This window comes from Homalodisca vitripennis, chromosome 2 (assembly GCF_021130785.1).
Source record: "Homalodisca vitripennis isolate AUS2020 chromosome 2, UT_GWSS_2.1, whole genome shotgun sequence".
NCBI lineage: Eukaryota > Metazoa > Arthropoda > Insecta > Hemiptera > Cicadellidae > Homalodisca > Homalodisca vitripennis.
In genome coordinates, this window is record NC_060208.1 from 147,899,083 (window position 1) to 147,920,397 (window position 21,315).

At 30.9% G+C, this 21,315-nt stretch overlaps 1 protein-coding gene across 1 annotated transcript in view; it reads right to left on the reverse strand.

Moving 5' to 3' along the window:
* LOC124354876 (protein fem-1 homolog B-like) overlaps positions 1–19,803 on the reverse strand; it is a 48,776-nt gene extending 28,973 nt beyond the window's left edge. The window contains exons 1-2 of the mRNA XM_046805636.1: positions 19,315–19,803; positions 3,684–3,861 (exon numbers count right to left, since the gene is read on the reverse strand). Coding sequence (XP_046661592.1) covers positions 3,684–3,861; positions 19,315–19,440 — 304 coding nt within the window. The 5' untranslated portion in view covers positions 19,441–19,803. The remainder of the gene's footprint in view (positions 1–3,683; positions 3,862–19,314) is intronic.
* Between the last annotated feature and the right edge of the window lie 1,512 nt (positions 19,804–21,315).

Consider the following 21,315-nt stretch of genomic DNA (forward strand, 5'->3'; position numbering starts at 1 on the left):
TTTCTAAGAAAGCTACACTTAAACATAAAACAATTTCTAAAATGAAACAATATTCATGAGATGTGAAGATAAAAGGATTTTTACTATTTCCTGTCGAGATCATCGGTTATCTATATCCAGTGTGCTACCAGGCAGAAGTGAACACTCCTGTTGAGATTGAGGAGATCAAAACTTGAAACTGGTAAAATAAGATTTCTGAAAATGGCATCATACATTTTCAGCGAAGCTTAGTTACTGCAAAGCTAGGTGTAGTAATAATTTGGAAGTTATCTCAACAATGACTTTCTATAGGTTATATTGTACTAATTCTAAGTGATATACACCCATGAAATCTATACCTCCCTTCTGACTATATTTTACATAGGAGGAAAATATATTTTACAATGAAGCTATCTATTTTTTCAATATTGAGCTAGCCATACCGAGATGAGTATGTTGACGAAAATAATGATTGCAAACAAAATAAACAGTAGCTATGTATTGTCAATAACATTGAAGCAATAACACTATGAGGTTAGTGAACTGTTTTAAACCTCTGAAAGCCACTAACAGTGTAGATCTCCTTCTGATATTGCACTTGAATGTAATTGTTTCTAATATGTATAAAAAATTATTTTAACACTTTTAAAACAGTAAATCAGGCCTACTGTATTGGTAAAACTTAGTTATTGTAAATCAAGGCACATGATATACATCACATTTAATGATTGAAGGTTAAATGTGAAATCTGACATGTGACCTTTCCTATAGTCATGATAACTTTTAGATTATACAATATAAATCTGCTATCTAGACACAAATCAACGACTTCAGTAGAAGTAATAAGTTTAAAAATTTTATAAAGAAAATTTTACTACGAATAAAGTTTTGAATTTATATTGTTGACACTTTTTGTATTTGTGGTTAATAACAAGTTTAAACTTGTTTCATTATAAAAGCTCCGTCTCATACTTTACAACCATTGCATTTAAAATATGCAATGGTTGCTTAAAGGATGGTGACAGCACTTTCTACTTAATAATTAATTAAAACAATGTTTAATCCTAATACGTTAGAGAGAGATTAATATTGAGAATATTTTGAATTGTACCATGAAAACATGATAATACATTACATCACCTCAACACCACTCATGATTGTTCCTTTGAAAATATATACTTCTGAGTTCATAAAATGTAAATCATAACATAATAATGTAACAGGATATGTGAGTATCTGCCTTATTTTTAATTGATATTTTATAATTACATTTTATAAATGCACAGATGTAAGAATGCATACGCATAGATCCACAAGCTGAGTTTAAAAATGTGTCACAATTTGAATTTTTTAAACTGAAGAAATACAGCAAAACTTACATGAGGCACTTCACCTATTCATTTTTATATAAGTTCAAAAAGGCCACCATTTCCCAATATGACTGTTAACTTCAATTTTTTCTTACGGTTCCCTATATTTTATAGTTTCAAGTAGAATCCCAAGTTTTATAACGCTATAATTTTATGTTTTTCCCCTTTGAAATTAGCTGATATAGACAAACATAGTGGTGGTCTATATTAATGACCCGTCCACTAGCCTGTATGTGCCCAAATTGGACCAAAACATGCACTGAATAATTTACCCTTTATACCTTACAATAACTATCCAACAGATTTTTATATATTTTGCTTTTTAAGAATATGACACCTGTCCCAATAATGTCGAAATCAAAATAAAAAGCATTAAAAATGTGTTTTAGCTGAAAAATTCACTTTTTTATAGAAAGTAAGTTCAAACCATTTGTATTAACTAGTATTTTGAGATTTTAAAATTATCCATGAAAAGTCATAAAAACCAACCACATTTCATGCATCATATACTTTTCCACAGAAGCGTTAATATATAATATAGTAATCCTTTTTAAAACAAAATCAATTTCTCACTTTTTTATAATATAGTTTTTACTAATTAATTCGTCTTAAATTATTATTTATCTATAATTATTAAATGCTAAATTAACTAAAATTATGACCCATTATTTTAATGTTTACAGTGAATTTACACTTGATACTTTGAATGCGTCTTTGATACTTAAAAGTGTGTTGAAAGTGAGTGCTACTAGCTGCCAAGTAATAAATCCATTCATTACACTTGTATCCGAGGGTAAGATTAGTAGAAGACTGCACATATCAATATTATGTACAGTTCTAAATGTGCATCAACACATTTTAGTCAAAAAATAAAACGATACAACAGAGTATTGAAGAAGCTGACAGAATGTAACGACTTTGCAGGTTAAGTTAAAATTTTTTATTTTTATATCCTTTGTCCTATGAAGGATATTTTGGCATTTTGTAATAGCCACCAGATTAGTATTATGTCAGCTAGTTTACATAGATGTTTACATACACATAAGGAACATACTTAAAACTTTAACCTAAAATTTTGATTTTGACAATAGAAACAACATGGCGGTTGCCAACATTAATTTATAGTTTAAACAGCAGCAAACACTAGCAATAGTATTACATTATATATAACATAAGGTAAGAATCAGGAAAATAAGTTTCATAAGCTAATACTGTTGTTGTAAATAACGATAATTATCAAAATAACACAATAACATTTTATTTTATTGTTAGTGCTTGCTACCATTTAAACCATGCAGAGCTCTCAGCAGCCACAAATTTGTTTTTATTGCAGATAGGAACATCAAAAATTTAATTTATTCATAAAATTGAATATGTTTCATATGTGTACGCAACATTCTTACAAATTGGCTGATAAATACTCATCTGGTGGCAGTTCAAACATAAAAACACCTTTGTAGGACACAGAGTTTAAAATCAACCAACCCAACAAAGTAAATTCGTCACATGTTGGTAAATTGCTGAAAAATGTCATTTGATTTATATTACAATACATACTGTTTCGCAGCTATGTTGGAATGGGTTGATTCAATTAAATGATAAGTTTAGCTCCATTTTGCCTTGCTTGCAGTGTTTGAAATCTGACACTGGTATAGACTTGAATCTAGGAATTTTGAGTTCCTGCCCGATTAAATAAAGTCGATGGCAAAGACGTTCAAAACAAACTGTTTGTATCATTTCGACATCAGACACCTAGAGTACAACAGAGCTATGTCTGGTTACCCAGTAGCCACCCATTGTAATCCAGATCAAAAGGTGTTCTCATTGTCTCACCAGATGCACAATCAAGTACACCACTAAGTTAATTGAATCAACTGAAATTCAAGTTTACTGAATTGATGGGGAATCTAGATTCTAGGAGTCAAGTCTGTGACAGTATCATATTTCAGACATTGCAAGAAGTGGAAGGTGAAATGAAGCTAAACTTTTCATTCACAGTATACTGTTTGTTGAGTAATATGCATATGAGTAACTGTGCATTTGTCTCGTTACAATAGTGGTTACCCATAAGACAATGTAAAAATGTTAGAATTTTACTTCTTACTTTGTTGCCCTTCGATCTTTAGACTCTAAACTCAATAGCATTCTTCCTTGAATCCAGAGAAACCTATATACTGCGTTTCAAGGATTTGAGACATTTCTATAAATAGTTATTGCACAACTGACAATACCACAATATTAAGAAAGACCTGTTGATTTTTTTTAAATTTTAGGTACCTTTGATAAAATTTACTCAGGATCAACGAACACAAAATTAATTAACTTGTAGGATACCTGCTGCACACCACAAAGCGCTAGCACCTTCGATGACGTAGCTGTCCACCTTGACAGAACCTTCCTGCTCGATGTCTGGTGAGAACTTGTTGAGGAAGACTTTGACAACTTTGTCGTGCCCATGCCTTGCTGCTACTATCAATGGTGTACATCTCTGGCCCTCTGGGTCTATCACTTCCTACAACATACAGGTGGGTGGATAATTTACAGAGAATGGTTTCAAGTACAGAGTGACCTGCCTCCAATTGGACATGAGAAATCCTATTCACGTAAATACTTACAGTACTTGTTAGTCAGTGTTAGAAATTTAAAGAAACAATCAAAGTTAACTTACAGAGCCTTATTTGTAGGTTTAAGGTTTTGTTTTTCCGTGAATATATGCAGCAGACTCGTGGCTATGCATTTTTTATATATATAGAATTGCAAGCAAAATATTTATAAAACTAGAATACTTCGTTACCTTATGGATTTTCATACACAAAGTACAAGGTTTTACGATTGGTGATTTACATAATACCAATCACCTGTTGTACACTAATGGATGAGGTAGACTCACGGTGATATATGAACATTAACATACAAAATACTAACTGTAAGCAAAATATTACTTGTATAATTAAGATAACTTTTTAATTAGTCTATGTATCTACGGATTTTCATGTACAAAGTACAACAATAAACACAATTGGTAACTAATGTCTTGCCCATGAATTGTAGTCCGCAAATATACGCAGCAGACTTATGGTGATGCACGACGAACATAAATATAGAAAACGCTAACTGCAAGCAAAATATTAATTACAAAACTCAGAAAATTCGTTAATAAGGTTATTTATTAACGATTTTTCAAACACTAAGTATGACTAAAAAAATTTCAGTGATCACTAAATTGTGTAATGGCGATTAGATGTTATAAACTAATTCTATTTAGGATTTTTCAATCACAAACAACAAAAATCGTTTTAGCAATTGGTAATTTGTGTGCTACCAATCAGCCGACAACTAATAATGGAGCAAGTTTTCACAGATTCCTTTCCTGTGGATCGATTATCGAATCTGAATCTTTGTTGAAGATTTATATAATAGATATTTTCATTATGCCATAAAATCTTAAATTTTAACAGAAAATTCCAGTGTTTTTTCGGTAACTGCCTTGATTTTTCCCAGAGTTTCGTGACCAGAAGACACCCTGTTTTTTTAAGACCAGAAGGCCTTTCAATTTTCTTGACATTACTTAAAACTACGATAAAGAGGCATAAGAAGCAAAACACTTGAAAGGGTTTCAAAAAGGCTTTCTCTGTTAGCTGATCAAAATACAGGTGAATGCCTTCATACACTTAATTTAAAAATTGAACGATAACCACATCAAAATAAATCTTTTAGATCAAAAATCTGTCTACAATTCTATACCAAACTAACAATTAATTGTTAAGATTTTGTTATCAGAACTACCATGAAAATATAGTCAATTCTACTTTCATTAGCAATAAGCAGAACTCACTATTTTATATCTTTTAAAAATCCTGATCATAAATGTATTTTTCATGAACAGTGTTGTAAACGCAAATATTTATAGTCATTACATAACATGCAAACATTACTTTCTTAAGCACACATAAAACATCAGACTTATAAAGTTACTGACATGATGAAACTGTACCTTTACACCTAAATTATTTGATAAAAAGTAACAAAAAAATTTAAACATAACAGTTTTAATACAGAGTAGTATTATTATTTTAGTTAGAATTTACATCAAGGTTCAGTAAAGGTTAACAAGTGATAAACCCAATAGCTGATATTGCCTTTATCAATCCTCTGAACTTAATCTTCTGGTTACAACTGGTTCAAAGGTGATGGTTTCATTCAGTAGATTTAAATTGTGCTACATCATTTTAACAGTGTGCTACCAACACTCAAAAATTAAACTGCAGACTTTTCAAGTGATTTTATATATTGTTCACAACCAACACAAATTATCCAAAAGATCGAAAAAATTTTTACATAATAGATACCTATTTGAAATTTAAACATTTCATATGTAATAAGATTGAGTTTCTTGATCAATTTAGTAACACAGACCATACAGAAATATATTTTTGTAAATTTTAGATATCTTTCCTATACATGTCATAACTTTGGTCTGAATTTTAATATATTTCCTTTTCAATAATATCCTTTCTCCTTCAGGTAGAATACACACCTAGCAATTAGATGAAAGAAAATTATGATGTGGTCAGTTGAGATGTGCATAACGACTAAACATTTTATTAACCGAACTAAAATTGTGCTCAACACTGAATTACAAATTTTGAATGCCACAATACTAATAGCTTGCCTTTTTATATAAAACTACAAATATTTTGCATATTTAGTTTAGTTGATCAGAGTAAACTTCACTAACTTACAATGGTTCTCACAAAATTCAGTAATTTTTGCAGTTTTCCATATATGTTAGATTGTTAGGTTCTTTGTATCACATTCAATGTGGCCAGCTCCGATCAAAAGTGCCATGCAATGCTTTAAAAATTGTCTGCACCTGCCAATCCTCGTTAAACTTTTTGTTTCAGCTTAATTCTACTTATATGAAAATATAACTTACAATGAATTTTTTGTAATTCATTTGTAAGTTTTAAAAGTTTGTTTAGCAATCAATAACATTTTCACTGTGAAATAATAGTCTTTATTTAAAAAAAAAAAAACCCATAATTTGTAATTGGTACGTAATTGTGAAATTTGAAGGAAGGAGCAAAAACAAAAACATTTTTAAAGTGTACTGTTTGTAAATTTTCTCCTTCAGCTGCTTGGTTGCCATCAAAATTTTTCATTTAATTTTTCCATCTGAGTACCCAGAGAGGGATGGGAAGGGCATGTATTCTCTATTTATAACCATAACTACAAGATTCAGATTATCTGCTTTTCAGTAGGTTGCGTTATTTAGCTGAGTGCTACTTCAAAGCTAGTTATGGCCGATAGGCAGCCAATATTCCATTACCCGAGCACAAATGTCAATTATTTGCATACTTACTTTGGTTGATCAGAACCAAATTCCCTGAGTTGCAATGGTTTCAATAACTTAATATTTGTCACTGGTTATTTTATTTTCACATATCACATTATTTTCTAAAATTGTTAGTAACACATTTACTGCAGCATGGTTCATTAGTGACCATACACTTTTAGTTGAAAACCTTACTGGATTTAATCAAACCTATTCTATTTTGTGTAACATATATTTTTAAACTTTTTTACTAATTAGTTGGTAATTTAAGTTATAAGAAGTGTATTTTATAATAATTACAATCAAGTTTATTATTATGTACAAGTCACAGGTACCTCAGATCACACATGACATAGTTTGCTTATATAGTTATTTCTTGCGTGCAGCATGTTTCACAGAGACATGCACAGTTCTATCTCTTGTTCACAACAATTTCAGCTGCTGTCATCGTCTGCTACATTATTGCTTTGGCTTCCAAGCTACAGGATCTTTACATTTGTCATTTTTTGGAGTTTTATTCAATAATTCATTGTTGGTTGAATATAATGTGCAGCATGAGTCATGGTGGTTCAAAATATATATCATACACTCCCTGACAGAACACAATCTGGTAAAACTTCACCTAGCGCTGACTTAAAAACTATGAAACACCAAAGTCCGCAATAACCGCAAATTACTGAGGAACAACATTTCCACTGAAATAATACATCCTTATGAGTCACAGGTAACTCAAATTGTCAAATAAGAGATTAGCAAATTTAACAAGACTGTGAAAGTTAGATGAATTCTGAGTAAGTACCAATGGGCGAGCGGTCTAAGATATCGGACTTTGAATCTGAACTAAAGATAGTGTAAGTTCAAATCCTGTCTGTGACCATAGCAATTTTTATCAGTGGCATCGACCTTATACTGTATCGACTTTTCCTCTTATTGTACTTGACAAGATCCTCGCAAAGGCAGTGATCCATGAGGATGGGCAGAATAAGAAAAGAGAAAAGGGCAAGATTGAAAAGAGAGTCGATTTCTCTTTATAAACAGTAAACAAAAAAATAAATTATGATCTATTTTCAATTAAATTTCTTTATTATTGTAACATACCTTACAAAGCATGATAAATGTCAAGTAAATCGATCGGAAATGACAGAAACCTGTTCTTTTGTTATTTACATACAAACCAAACACATTGATACCTATATCATCGATGTGACACATTATTTTATTATAGATATAAAGTTTTATTTATAAAGTTTACTTTTGTTTGTTAGTGAATTGGTGCTCAAGCCCTGGCAGAATTGTAAAGTGAAGAATTAAGATTTGAGGAAATTCTAATCCAAATTTTAAGGCAACTCTGATGGTCCTGATTGTGACCCTGAGCAAAATGAAAATTTTTCACAGCATTGGTAAGGATATAGATTTCAGCACCTTATAATTCCCAATTGTTTTGTTATTCAGTCAATTGTATCACTCACACATAACCTTACTTATTTCTCAAATCAGTTTTATATTATATTAATTAAATAACATCTTACTAGGTACGTACATTTTTTTCAAATAAACCTTTAGATTACAAAAAGGGCCAACAATTATTATTATTAATACCTAATATTTCATGAAAAATATAGTGTTTTGCATTTATAATGTATGACAGATAAATAGTAGCAAAATGTATGCTGACAAAGAAATCAGAAACTCTTTATTACAATATCTTTGAGAAATGTATAGTTTTTCATTTTCTGCTTTGTATCCTTGGTGGAAGTAGGTGGGTTTTAATGGAAAACATTTTGGTCTTTACAGTTTGTTTTAAATTTTATTCTTTTTATCCATATGTTTATTCTATTTTACACATATGTTGTTTTCTGTAAACAATGTAAAAACTGATGATGCCTTAACCGGCGAAAGCGCTATTTTTAATAAATTTATTGTGGAAGTATCTAAGAAATGTCTTTTCCATTAAAAATGTATAGTGTCAATTTACAATAATTTAATACCTGTAATATTTACAATAATAATGTTTGCACAATAATACATATAGTTGTGCTTTTAAAGTTAAAATGCAACGTTTCTTTTTTTAAATCTTCCCAATGCATGTTTTCTTCCAGAGTGTAGAGGGGTTTTGAAGTTAGTCATTCATTCAGTGATTTCTTTAGCTTCTTTCCTGTGAGAATCTTCATTTCTGCCAGTAGAAGGTTGAACAGCTTCTGGCTTACATATGCCGGTTTCTTTTAATACAGCGTGAGATGGTAGTCTGCAGCATGTCTGATGCAGTAGTCATGAAGGTCAGCTGCTCGAGGTAAGTTTTTTCCCATCAACATGAAATATAACTTCCTGGATATAGAGGGATATCATGGTCATAATTCTGAGGTCTGTAAAAGATCCTCTGCAGGTGTCTCTTGGTCCCAGGCAATTTAGGATCTTTGTCGCTTGCTTCTGAGGACGCAGAATTCTTTATAGGTTCCCCTTGAAATGTCCCCAGATAACTATTATGCCATATCGTATGTGTGTTTAAAATAGGGCAAAATATGTTGATTTTGTTATTGCAGTGTTGATGATGGCTATTATTCCTTTTAGATGTAAAGGCTTGTATTCAATTTCTTACACAAAACGCCAACATATTTTCGTCAATAGTCACTCCTAAAAATTTGGCCTGTGGTTTAACTTCTGGAAGAGTTGGAACTTGGTTTCGTCTTCTGCTGAATGCTAACTGGTTTGTTTTTTATGTATTAACCACTAGGTCATTTATGTGGCAGTATTGGTAAGCCATATTCAATTGTGTGTGTATATGAGCTTACTGCCAATTGGTCAGCAAAATTCCCAGAAGACAGAAGGGTGGTGTTATTTGTATACATAAACGTATGACAGAGTCTGTTCAGATATTGTGGCATGTCGTTTGTGAATATGATAAACATCACAAATCCTTGAGGTACACCTCTGGTGTGGCTTGGATCTTATAGTATGAGTTAGTCCTCTTTCTGTATGTTTGACTTCAATTAATTGGCTGTGTTCTTCAAGGTAGCTCCTAAACCAGTTTAGAGCAGGATCTCTGACACCCAGGTTGTCAAGTTTGTTTAAAATTAAGTTATGGTTGGCAATCAAAATAAATGTCTAAGTGAAATCAAGCATAATACTTGTAACTAGTTCTCCTTTCTCAAAATGGTCAATAATAAACTCAGCAAGTTCAATTATTGCAGTAGTAGTTGATCGTTCCTTTAAGAAACCATGTTGTCTTGTCATCAGTAACTTAACGTTGCTCACAATGGTCCTTTCAACCTTGTAAGTACAACTTGTTCAATCACTTTGGAGAAGGTTGAGGAGATGAGCGAGATTGGTCTGTAGTTACAGACTTGCTTTGGACTTCCACTTTTGAACTTAGGATATACTTTGGTCAGTTTTAAGGCCATGAAAATTGTCCTGATCTTAGTGACATATTGGTTATGAAAATCAGAGATATTATAAGAGTTTCACAGCATTGTTGTAATAACTTGCTGACTTGAGACTCCGTCCACTCCTAGTGAGGTTTTGGGCTTGAAGCTCTTGATTATACTTTTAATTTCTTAAAAGTTCTTAAAGTCTGGCAGATTTGTGAGATGGCTTTTCATAGGTTGTACTTGTATGTTGTTGGCTTATATATTGTTTTTACAAACAAGAATAGAACCACAACCGGATGGTATAGATATTATTGAACCAACAATAAAAATTATTTTAAATCAATAGATCTTTCTCTTCAGGAATCAGAAGCACCCGAAACCAAAAGTGAGTCTTTAAAGGAGAACACACCAGGGGAAATTTCTCAGGTGTAAACTCAGGATTATTTAATATTATTTGGACATAATAGAAATACAGAACAATCTAAAAACTTCTACTCCTTTTAAAAATTGATATCTACACGGTGCATTTTAGGAATTTCATAAGATAGTAAAGACACTTGAATTTGGCAGGTATTCATAATCATTAGAAATATTCCATTTTAATTTCCTTATCTAACATCTCATTCATATAGAGCTGTTACTAGCTGTTTATAAACATGGTTTCACATCTGTGTTCAATGTTACTATACTGCAGCGTTTTGGCTTATCCTGACATAAGTGTCTTAATCATTTAGCGCCTAACTTTAGTAAGGCTAAAATTAAAGTAAAATTACAACGGACACCTAAAAGTATGGAAATAAAAAAATGGAAGTTTTATTATGCTTTAGTGCATATTCTAAATAATGTCTTTATAAATAAAAATTGGAGAGCAATATAACTTTTTTGGTTAAAAACTTACTCTATTAATAGGACATTTATTTACGAAATATAAAGAAGAATTACAAACTTTATTCTGGACTCTTCTTAATACATCTACCTAATGTGAATAAGTTAAGGAGGAACTAAATAATACAATTTCTACTGATGTTCTGATAAAGAAAAAAGCTGCAAAATTCAACTAAAACAACAAAATTCTAATTTTTATGAAAAAAAACTTTTTTAAATCATGAAAATAATGTCCATACATCAGCTAACAATAAACAAGACAATTCTAGAACGTTGGCAGGGAACATTAGTTTACACTGATGTATGGGGAAGATCATTGATAAAAAAATTATTTTTAGAGAATGAAGGCCTAGGCTGAGTGTGCAAATTGGCACCAGCAGTTCTGGGCGACCTTGTAATATCAGCTGGCCTACTGCGTGAATCGCGGCAAAATTGACGCTCAGAATAGACACCAACTGTTGAGCCACAGATCTATCCCACTTTACTGTGCAATAGTGCCACAGGTCCTGGTCTGGCTCTGAAAACACTGGAAATGTTCACCACTTCTATGCGATTTACAGCAAACTTGGGACTAATCATTTAAATAAATCTAATTTGGAAACCAGGGCTGACAAATGTTGAACACCTCTTTAGTGTAGCTTGATCCATTATCCAAAAGGAACTATTTATTGCAGTTAACTATTTTAAGGTACAAGATTTGAAAAAATATATTCTCTTAATTTAAACAGTGAGTAAATTGAAGGGATTTTTCATGATAAATATAGTTTTTATAGAAATTTCAAAAAGCCATCAAGTTCAAATTACATTTTAAATCAACACTTAATTATGTCTCTATAAATATTTTCAAATAAACATTAATATTAATGTTTTACAAACTGATAAATATTATGTCTACTGGTAAGTTATTCACCCTCAGTCTGTTGCACTTAAAAACTTAAAGAATTATTTTTGTTATATAGTGTATTAGAGTAAGTAATACAACTATACTAAAATTGTTTAATAAAAGAATTATTAACTTTTATCAAATATTTTAAAACATATTTTTATAGTTGTCTTGATATTTTACTTTTTAAGATATATTGTTTGGTTTGCTTGATTCTTGAACAGTTAAAATTTTAAAATGCAAACACTTAAAACTATATTCATATATTTTACAAATAAAGTAAAACCAGATTACTCACAATGTATCAAAATAATAACTTAGTATGTTTTATGTAACTTAAAAATAAATGTTCTATAGGGTTTTAAAACGTTTACAGTAAAAGTGTGGTTATATTAAACAAAAAATAGAATCAGGTATGGCATTTTAATATGAATAAAACCATTTTGTGAGCAAACCAAATAAAGAAAAATTGGAAGTTAAGTTGCCGTAGTGATATAAAAATATGCTTAGCCAAACTCTATAAAAACAAAGCTGCAGTTACAATAAATCTGTCAATTGTCGATTAATCTTGGCCAATGCCTGCCCTACATTAACCTCTACCATTATTGGCAATCTAACCATACAATCTTCAACATGTCAGAATTACTCATTTTAATACAAGTAAGCTAGCTCTCGATCAATAAATCCTGGAATAATGTTTTATAATTAACAATTAAAAATACAATGGTATTCTTAATATAACTGTGATAATAATTCATTTTCAGAATCATCAAATTAATTCCAATATAAGCTGAAGAAACATGTTTTATTTTCCAAACTGATTTTCAAAAGTTGAAAACATTGACTTGTGTATTAGGAAATTTAAAACAACACTTTACATTAGATGAATACATTAATTAACAACATGGTAGTACAGTACTATAATTTACATATAATTCCTTTTAAGTATCTAAAAAAAGTGTAAATCCTCCAAGAAAAATATAAAAAATAAGTTTCTATAGTAAATACTTTATTTCAAATTTCTCCAGATTTTCCTGAGTTGAATATAATTTCCTGCAAGCAGTGATCAGAATTTATTCAAGTGTAAACACTTACTGCTGATAAACAAATACTACTCAAAACTTCGACAACTAAAACGAAATGGAATACATTCTCCTCAATTATATATAATTAGTTTAATTATATAATTTATATTATATAGTTTATATAATTATAGTTTATATTATATATATATAATTATACTTTATAATTACATTCTTTATAAAGTCAAATAATTAAGTAAATAATAAAGTGTATTTCATATTAGGAAGTTACAAAATTTAGATTAGTTATATATTCGTAAGAGATATAAAATAGTAAGTTATATTGAGACCTCTAATTAGATAAAGCGACATTGCTTTACTGTACAGTACAACATAGATTTCTGTAATTAGAAACTGTAGCTACATTTTTGCCCCAAATAAAATCTGAATCGGAGATTATATGGAACTTCTTGTTCAAATTTCCAGAAACAGTTTGAATAACTTCATTAGTTTAGGTGCATGTAATAGTTGTAGTATAGACAGGACTAATTTAATTTCTTCTAAAAAAATGAAAATTACAAGTCGGAAAATCATTGATGATATTACTAAACAATAAGAAGGTTGGAAGTCCATCCATTTTAACTGGCATACAGGACAAAATCAAATCAGTCATGTGCGTGATTGGAAATTTATAGCCTGCTTAATTATACATGGAAATAAAAATGACTAAATTTATACTTACCTTATTTATTTAATAAATCGATGCAACACACATCGAGATTGAAATGCTAAAGTGGTCTAATCTTGAATTGAGACACCGGTGCTATCTAGAGCTTGGATGTTTTTAGTGCCCGCAGTGTGGGGTTTTTAGTGCCAGAGACAATTTGAAGTACGGATGTTTTTAATTCATGCAGGGTGGGGTAATATTACCCTGCGCCGCTCTCTCCCAGTATCCTCACCCCTTCTCGGCACTCGCCCACTTGCTCTATCCCCTGACCTGGCCACACACACTTAGCGGCTAACCTTACACCAAAACACAAGTTCCCTGGATAAGTCTGTGTCTTCCTGATACATTAGTCTGTTCAATTAATATTTTACGCTTGTATAGGCACAACAAAATACGCTACACACAATAATACAATATACTTATAGAATAGGTAAGTAACTGCAGTGTAAACAAAATGGCGCAAACCAGACACGACCCACACAGCTGATAAAACAGAGAGACAAGGAGATGTTTGTCCCACTCCCCAACACTGCATGTGGCTGCTCAGGTATTTGCTTCTGCACTGGTTTTTTTGTGAGTGGTTTATATATATATATATATATATATATATATATATATATATATATATATATATATAGTATTCGTATAAAGTTTTCTGGAGCGAAATATTTTGCAAAAATTTAAGTTTAGATTGTATGCACTTGATAATTATTACATTTTATCTGTGATGGCGTTAATACGTAAGTACCCTTATTTGTGAATGGGAAACATTTAAAAATAACTAGTCTTTTGACAACTAGTTATTTGCCAGTCCACGGTTAAACATCAAATCCTGAAGTGTACATTTTCACTGCACCAACTAATAATCTGTCAGGTATACCACAGCCAGCACATATTTGATCAACAGATTCTGTGGACTGACACTTTTAATGTTAAAACGGCTCACATTTTGTAAAAAATAAAACTATTCACAGAATCAACTTTAGCAACAGAGCAGACTTTTTACATCAATATCTACTTTCTAAATTAATGCTGTTGTTGAATATTAACTCTTAAAGTGCTCAAGGAAATTTGGCTTTGGTTCAGTTAGCATGTATTTAGAGATTTAAGAAATTTAGTTGTTGCCAAAGTTATACTTAATTTCTATTTCTTGTATGAAGAAATAACAAATAATTATTTTTAAAGAGCTCTACTAGTTGTAAACATTTAAGTATACTCTACCCAGAGAATGTAAGTGGACGTGCTGTACGGTTATATATGCATGATGTGATTTGCATCGTAAGATAAATCACTGATAAAAGAATAGCACTGACTTCTATATGATTTTTCACCCGCCACACAATCCAATTTGCTTCCTGATGGTTATAAATCAATATATTTACGCAATCCAACACATCAGCAGCATGTTCATGAATTAAAACTTACACAATAAACTAATCTATTTCCTTATACCGTGTTTAGTACAATTCCGATGGTACAGAAAAATTCGTATGCCACGCTTTAAGGATTAAAAAACGGTATTCTTCACCATGCCTGCTGTCTTTAACAAATAGCTTTTATAAAGTGAGAAATCAGCTTAAGAGTGATTCCCAACAACTTTAGGCCTATATGCTGACTGAGTTTGAGCTGTATGCCATCGAACCATGAGTTAGAAATAAATAACCATCCTATTACTGAGATTGATGCAGGATACTTCAGTCACTAAAAAGAGTTATATGTTTTTTAGCTTCCAGGTTAAAAAAATAATGAGGCTGGATGTGAAAGTATTTTGTATCACGTGAATAGGGTTTTGACAAAATAAGAACTTCATCGGATAGTATATGATGAGTGAACCAGGTTTTATATAACTTAGTATAACAGATGACAACGTAATAAAATACTAAATTTATCAGTCATACTTTGGTTTGAAACTTAGAAATTAATTACATATAATATAAAAGTTAAAATGACATGACATCATCTATACATATAAAACAAAGTCGGGTTAGTCACACCATTTATAACTCAAGAATGGCTGTACTAATTATAATGATCTCTTATTGTTGGATTTGTCTCCACACAAAACTACAAAATTACAATACACAGTATCATACAATTTCGCAGAAAAAAATCAGGTAAATAGAAGAAGAAAAAGATATTTTATATAATAGTATAGATTGAAAGATCCTCTTACATTTAATCAACTGTTCTGTGTACAAATTGTTTTAAGACAGCTCAACCATATGATATAACCACTATTTTCAATTTTCCCAACTGTCTAAGAAGAAATTATCAAATTCAGTCTAAATTAACTTTTCATGTTGGTAGATCACCCAAACAACCTGCTATCATGAAACTACCTTTTAAGTTCTTGAATTAATTTAGTGTTACAAAACTACTAACACGATTCTATTATTAATGATGTTCTGTATATAATATTCACTTATTCTTTGTCTTAAATTGAACAGATTGCAATTCAATAACACAAAAAATAAATAAATAAAACTATTTTCAATTTGGTGAGATTTAGAGTATTGAGATCATAGAGTAAACTTGATAGTAACACTTCTTATTTTTACCCTTTTCTGCTATCACTATTGAACACACAGTAGAATAATATTCAGATAATAAAATTAAGTTTTAGTAAAAATATGCTTTTAACTATATATATATATATATATATATATATATATATATATATATATATATATATATATATATAGGCTACTTAAGCAAATATTAAGTATGCAGTGTTTGGATAGTACTGTAACACATACTAAGTTCCTATCTAACATTTACTATAAATTAAAAGACTATTATAAATCTTAGTTGTCTTTTGACATAAGTAGGTTTCTCAAATCTGTGTATGTATATATAGTTCCTTGATTAGGGGAAATAAGACAAAATCAACTATTGCACACAAAATACTGAGACCAAAACAAATTGCATGCTCATAAATATACACTTTTTGACATTCTATTGTTCTTGGCAAGAAGGCACACTCAACATTGGCAACACTCAAACCAAAAGTGCTCATAGACATGCATAGACACGATTGCTAGTAAACAATACAGGAACCATCAAACAAATAATTAGGATAGGTAATAAGAAAATTCTCATTTAAATAAAAGGAAACCATAACACAAACATGACACCAAGAAAAAAACATAGTTTATCGTCTTTCAATGTTGTTTTGGTTAGTATTCTAAAGTATAATTTTTATTTGTCACTGAAGTCATTTATCAAATATTATATTTACAATCTGAAAATGTGTTTATGTTAGTGCAAGATTATTAAAATTAGGTAAATTTGCTGAGTTTTTGAGCTTCATCTAGAACTTTCCTCTTAATGCAGTGTTTGAAAACTGACACTGTCAGAAACAGTGCCTGAACCTGGCTGGATTCTACATTCATTTGAAGAGATGAAAAGTTGGTGTCAGATTTCAGAAACTGCACTATTTGGAAGGTGAAATTGAGCTAAACTCAATATTCACATAGAATCGACCCTTCCCACCATAGCTCTGTTATGTGAATGATTTAAGTTAATTGTTCAAATTAATTAATCAGTATCAGTCCATTAGTTCAATGGGGAGGGCTGCAGCAGTATAATAAGCGGCCACCGCTACAATAATCTATTTTAAATATTGATAATATCCAACATAACTTTGACTTATAGATATTCATAATTAATAATTGCCAGCTGTTTTTATTTCATTATGAATAGGACAGTGACATCATTGACCCAGCTGTTGTTATTTTGATTATTTAGTGAGTAGGTTACTAACAACGAAGAAAACAAAGGTGATGAGTATTCAGATATTGTTTAAAATGTATTTTTAAACCTGAGCAATGTTTGAAATACAAACTTAGTAGATCCATTAACTTCTGCAAACATCCAAACTACAGAATCTAATAATTGGAGAGCTACAAAGAAATCCTTAAAAACATGTAAGAAGTGATTGCATTGATCGGGGGTAGGGTCCAATAAGCGGACCCAGTTTTTTATATCGAAATTGGCAAACGATATTACTTAATCATAACCATCGATATAATCAATCGATACTGATTAATTATTTTTAACAATTAACTTAAATAATCTATATGAACAGCTGTAAACATTTTCAAATAATACAATTACGGTAATATTTTAAATTTCACATAAGTAACATTGTGTATTAAAAATGGCTGTCAATCTTAGGAAGCTTCACGAAATTGCTTTAAAAGACGATAAAACATGTTTTTTATGGCTTCAGAATGTTGGGTTAGTACCTAAGAATCCATTATGTGATATTTGTGGAAAGGTAACAAATGTAACTAACTGTCAGAGGAGCTAACATGGTCGTCTTCAGATGCAAAAAAGAAGGTAATTGTAAAGGTTATTTGTTACATCATTAAATTCACATTTTAATTTAAAACATATGATTGTTATTACTTTTATATCGATTGATAGTCTATGATTCGATATGCGAATGTTAGGTATCGATGATTATATTCTTCGATATAAAAAAACCGGGTCCGCTTATTGGACCCTACCCTTGACGGGAAGTAATGATTAGGCTTATTGGTAGCGATCCATAATTTTGCTGTCATAATAATGTTGATCGAGCATTTTTAAATTGCTATCATACATGTTTACCCTGCAAAATAATTGTAAGTACTACGTGACTTAAGACTATTTTAAGTAAAGTTTATTTATTTTATACAATTGGAAATAAATATATTTCTCTTACGTATATCAAAGAATAGATTCTCTATAGGCTAATACAAACTTAATAACCTAAAACTTAATTCACTTTGACATTACTCACAATTTATTCAAAGTAAAATCGTGTTGGAAATAAATTTAAAGTGAAATCATGTGTTATTGACTGATGGCAGCAAGAACAATGACGTATGTGTGTTCTTTGTTTCACAAAGCGTCACGTTTATCCTTGAAAATGGTTGGCTGCAGTATAATAAGAGGCCACCACCACAAAAGAATCATAGTATATCCTTAAAAACAGTAAAAAGTAACTAAATGTTTTGTTTGTTACATTTTATAGATACACATTTAACAGATAGTTTTTATGTAATATAATTCGTGTCAACATTTTTGTTTATATAGTTTAGATAATCATAAATTAGGCTAATATGATTCTATTGTGGTGGTGGCCTCTTATTATACTGCAGCCGATGCTTCTTGTTATACTGTAGCTTTCAGGGGGACAATAACAATAGGTTAAGTTAATAATGCGAAACTCGTCTATTGCCACTTCTGGCAGTTAATTTCACATTTAGGGCCTAGCCCTTTTTTAGACATAAAAACAACTGAACTACTATGCAATTTGAAATATAACATAATTTTGTTTGACATTTTGGTTTCGGTAGTTGTGATAATCATATAAAAAGTTCTCGATCCGTTTATTTGTTGAGAACGATCTTTCAGCAGTAATACTGGATTATTAAAATAAAATATTGATGATTTGATTGTGGTGGTGACCACTTATTATACTCTAGCCAACAAAAGCCTAGCTGATCTAGGGTATAGATTAGGCCTAAGTTTAATGTAAAAAAATGTTTTGTCAATTGATGAGAAGTTATTATTTTTTAAACAAGGAATGGGCCTGTGTTCATCTCTAAATTTATTCTTCAATGTCATTTCTGAAAAACTAAAGCACAGGCCTGGTCATATTGATGAAAATTGGTTTGCATCAACACTACATAAAAATTTGTATGATGTTATAGTTATAAACTTATATAACACAAAGGAAACCGATTAATGTTCACTTACCTGATTGACTAATTCCTTAACCACATCTTCATCTCTGTCTGATAACAATGCACACAGTGTGACAGCCATTCCATCTCGAGCAGCATAATAGACCCTATTCTTCAAAGACTGACTTATTTCAGTCATCTTAGAAGAATATTTAATTACACTTAACAACAGGTTTGATTTACTATTCACCACAAAGTTTAAGAGAACAAACAATGGCCTTAGAACAGAATTAGCAACACTTCATACGTAGTAGCCTACTCTTCACATGTTCCGAAATATTACCTTCATCTAAGTTAATTATAAACCATGCATTATAAAAAAGCACAACTACGTCACTAGGTTTTTTCGTAACTATTTGTAAAAGGAGAATTTATCAGAGTTTTTAGTTCGGCACAGACAAGTCGCTTGATGACACAAATACCACACCGAAGCTCAGCAGACTGACGAATGACGACAAACAACACCGTCGTTATGTTCCTTTCCTTGTTCCTTAACTTGCAGAAAAATGCCAAAGCGGATTTTTATCTTAGTTTCAACTTCTTACGCAAATTTATTTATCAGCTGGAGCGCTAGATGTCATTTTATAATTTGACCGGTAAGACGGGTAACTGAAAAAGCGTTTATTAAAATTGTTTTCTCATTACCGGAATAACCTGTTGTATTATCTGTTGTTTAACACTTTACTCTTCTTATCGGTCGCAAACTCTTATTTATAAAATCCAATGATTAAACTATTATTAGACCATACCTTTATACTTCCCGTAATTGAAAGAAGAAGGGCTTAAAAAAATTATTTTTAAGGATCCTCTTTTTAGTCTTATTCTGCCCATCCTTGTGGATCACTGGCAATTGCGAGGATCTTATCAAACAGAATAAGGAGCGCGGTACAAGGTCGACTCTACTGATAAAACGTGCAATAGTCACAAGCAGGATTTGAACCTAGGCTATCTCTAACTCAGATCCAAAGTCCAAGTTTAGAGTACACGGCCTCCAGTTCTCCCAAACAAGTTAAACAATTAGTTTACCAACCACTATTTTTATTTGAATAATTATGTTTTTTTTTTATTTATAAAATAATGTGAGAAATGTATTTTTTATATCTGAATTATCTTACAATCTCTTCTGTAAATATTACAAAACTATGGACATACAAATTAGCGTGAGCAAGACACTATTCGAAACGGTTCCTGCAAAAATAACACTAGTTCACCATCTCTAGAAAAAAATAATGTACGGATCAAAATGGGAGGTCAAGGCAGTTGGGTTTTGGCGTCGCTGAATTTGTTTACTGTTGTCATAAAACTTTATTATTAGGCATCTCAAACCGAAGTTTCGTATTTCTTGTGTTATTTTTTAAATTTTAAAATTGCTGTTAAGACTATTATTTCACACATGCCAGGAGGCGCCAACAATTTGCCGTAAAATATTGGGTTGAAAACTTTGTATTTTTTTAATATTTATACGTGCTGCTCCACTTACTTGAATATCGTAGGTCCATATAGGTTTTATTATGTTACATACATTCAATTTATTTTTTAAATATAATTTTGAATGTTTGCCAATTGCCCATAAGATATTTTTCTTTTTGTATCTAGTTGAAGTCTTTTGTTACAAATATGTTGTTTCCGAGTCAAACGCTTGGCTAAATGTATCTTTAAGTAAATTACGCTGGCAGCTTGAGGCATAAAAACTTTATTAAAAGTGACAAAGAGCGTCTCATGTATTGAGAGTAAATGTTACCGGTACATATGTAGACTTAATTTCATTGACTTGTATTTTCCATTTATGAAACCATATTTGAAGATTCTGAATGCAAGTAGGTTCAACGTGGTAACAACCGAATTATCATCTCTGGATAGTACAACAGAACTATCCGCAAAAGTGTTAGTATTTGTTTGAATATTTGCAGTATAAGGCGCATAGAAAGTCGACCCGAGAACACTACCCTGAGAACTCTAGACTCCACTCTCAGTTTGTTTGCACATCTTTAAATTGTATTATGAATATTCTGCA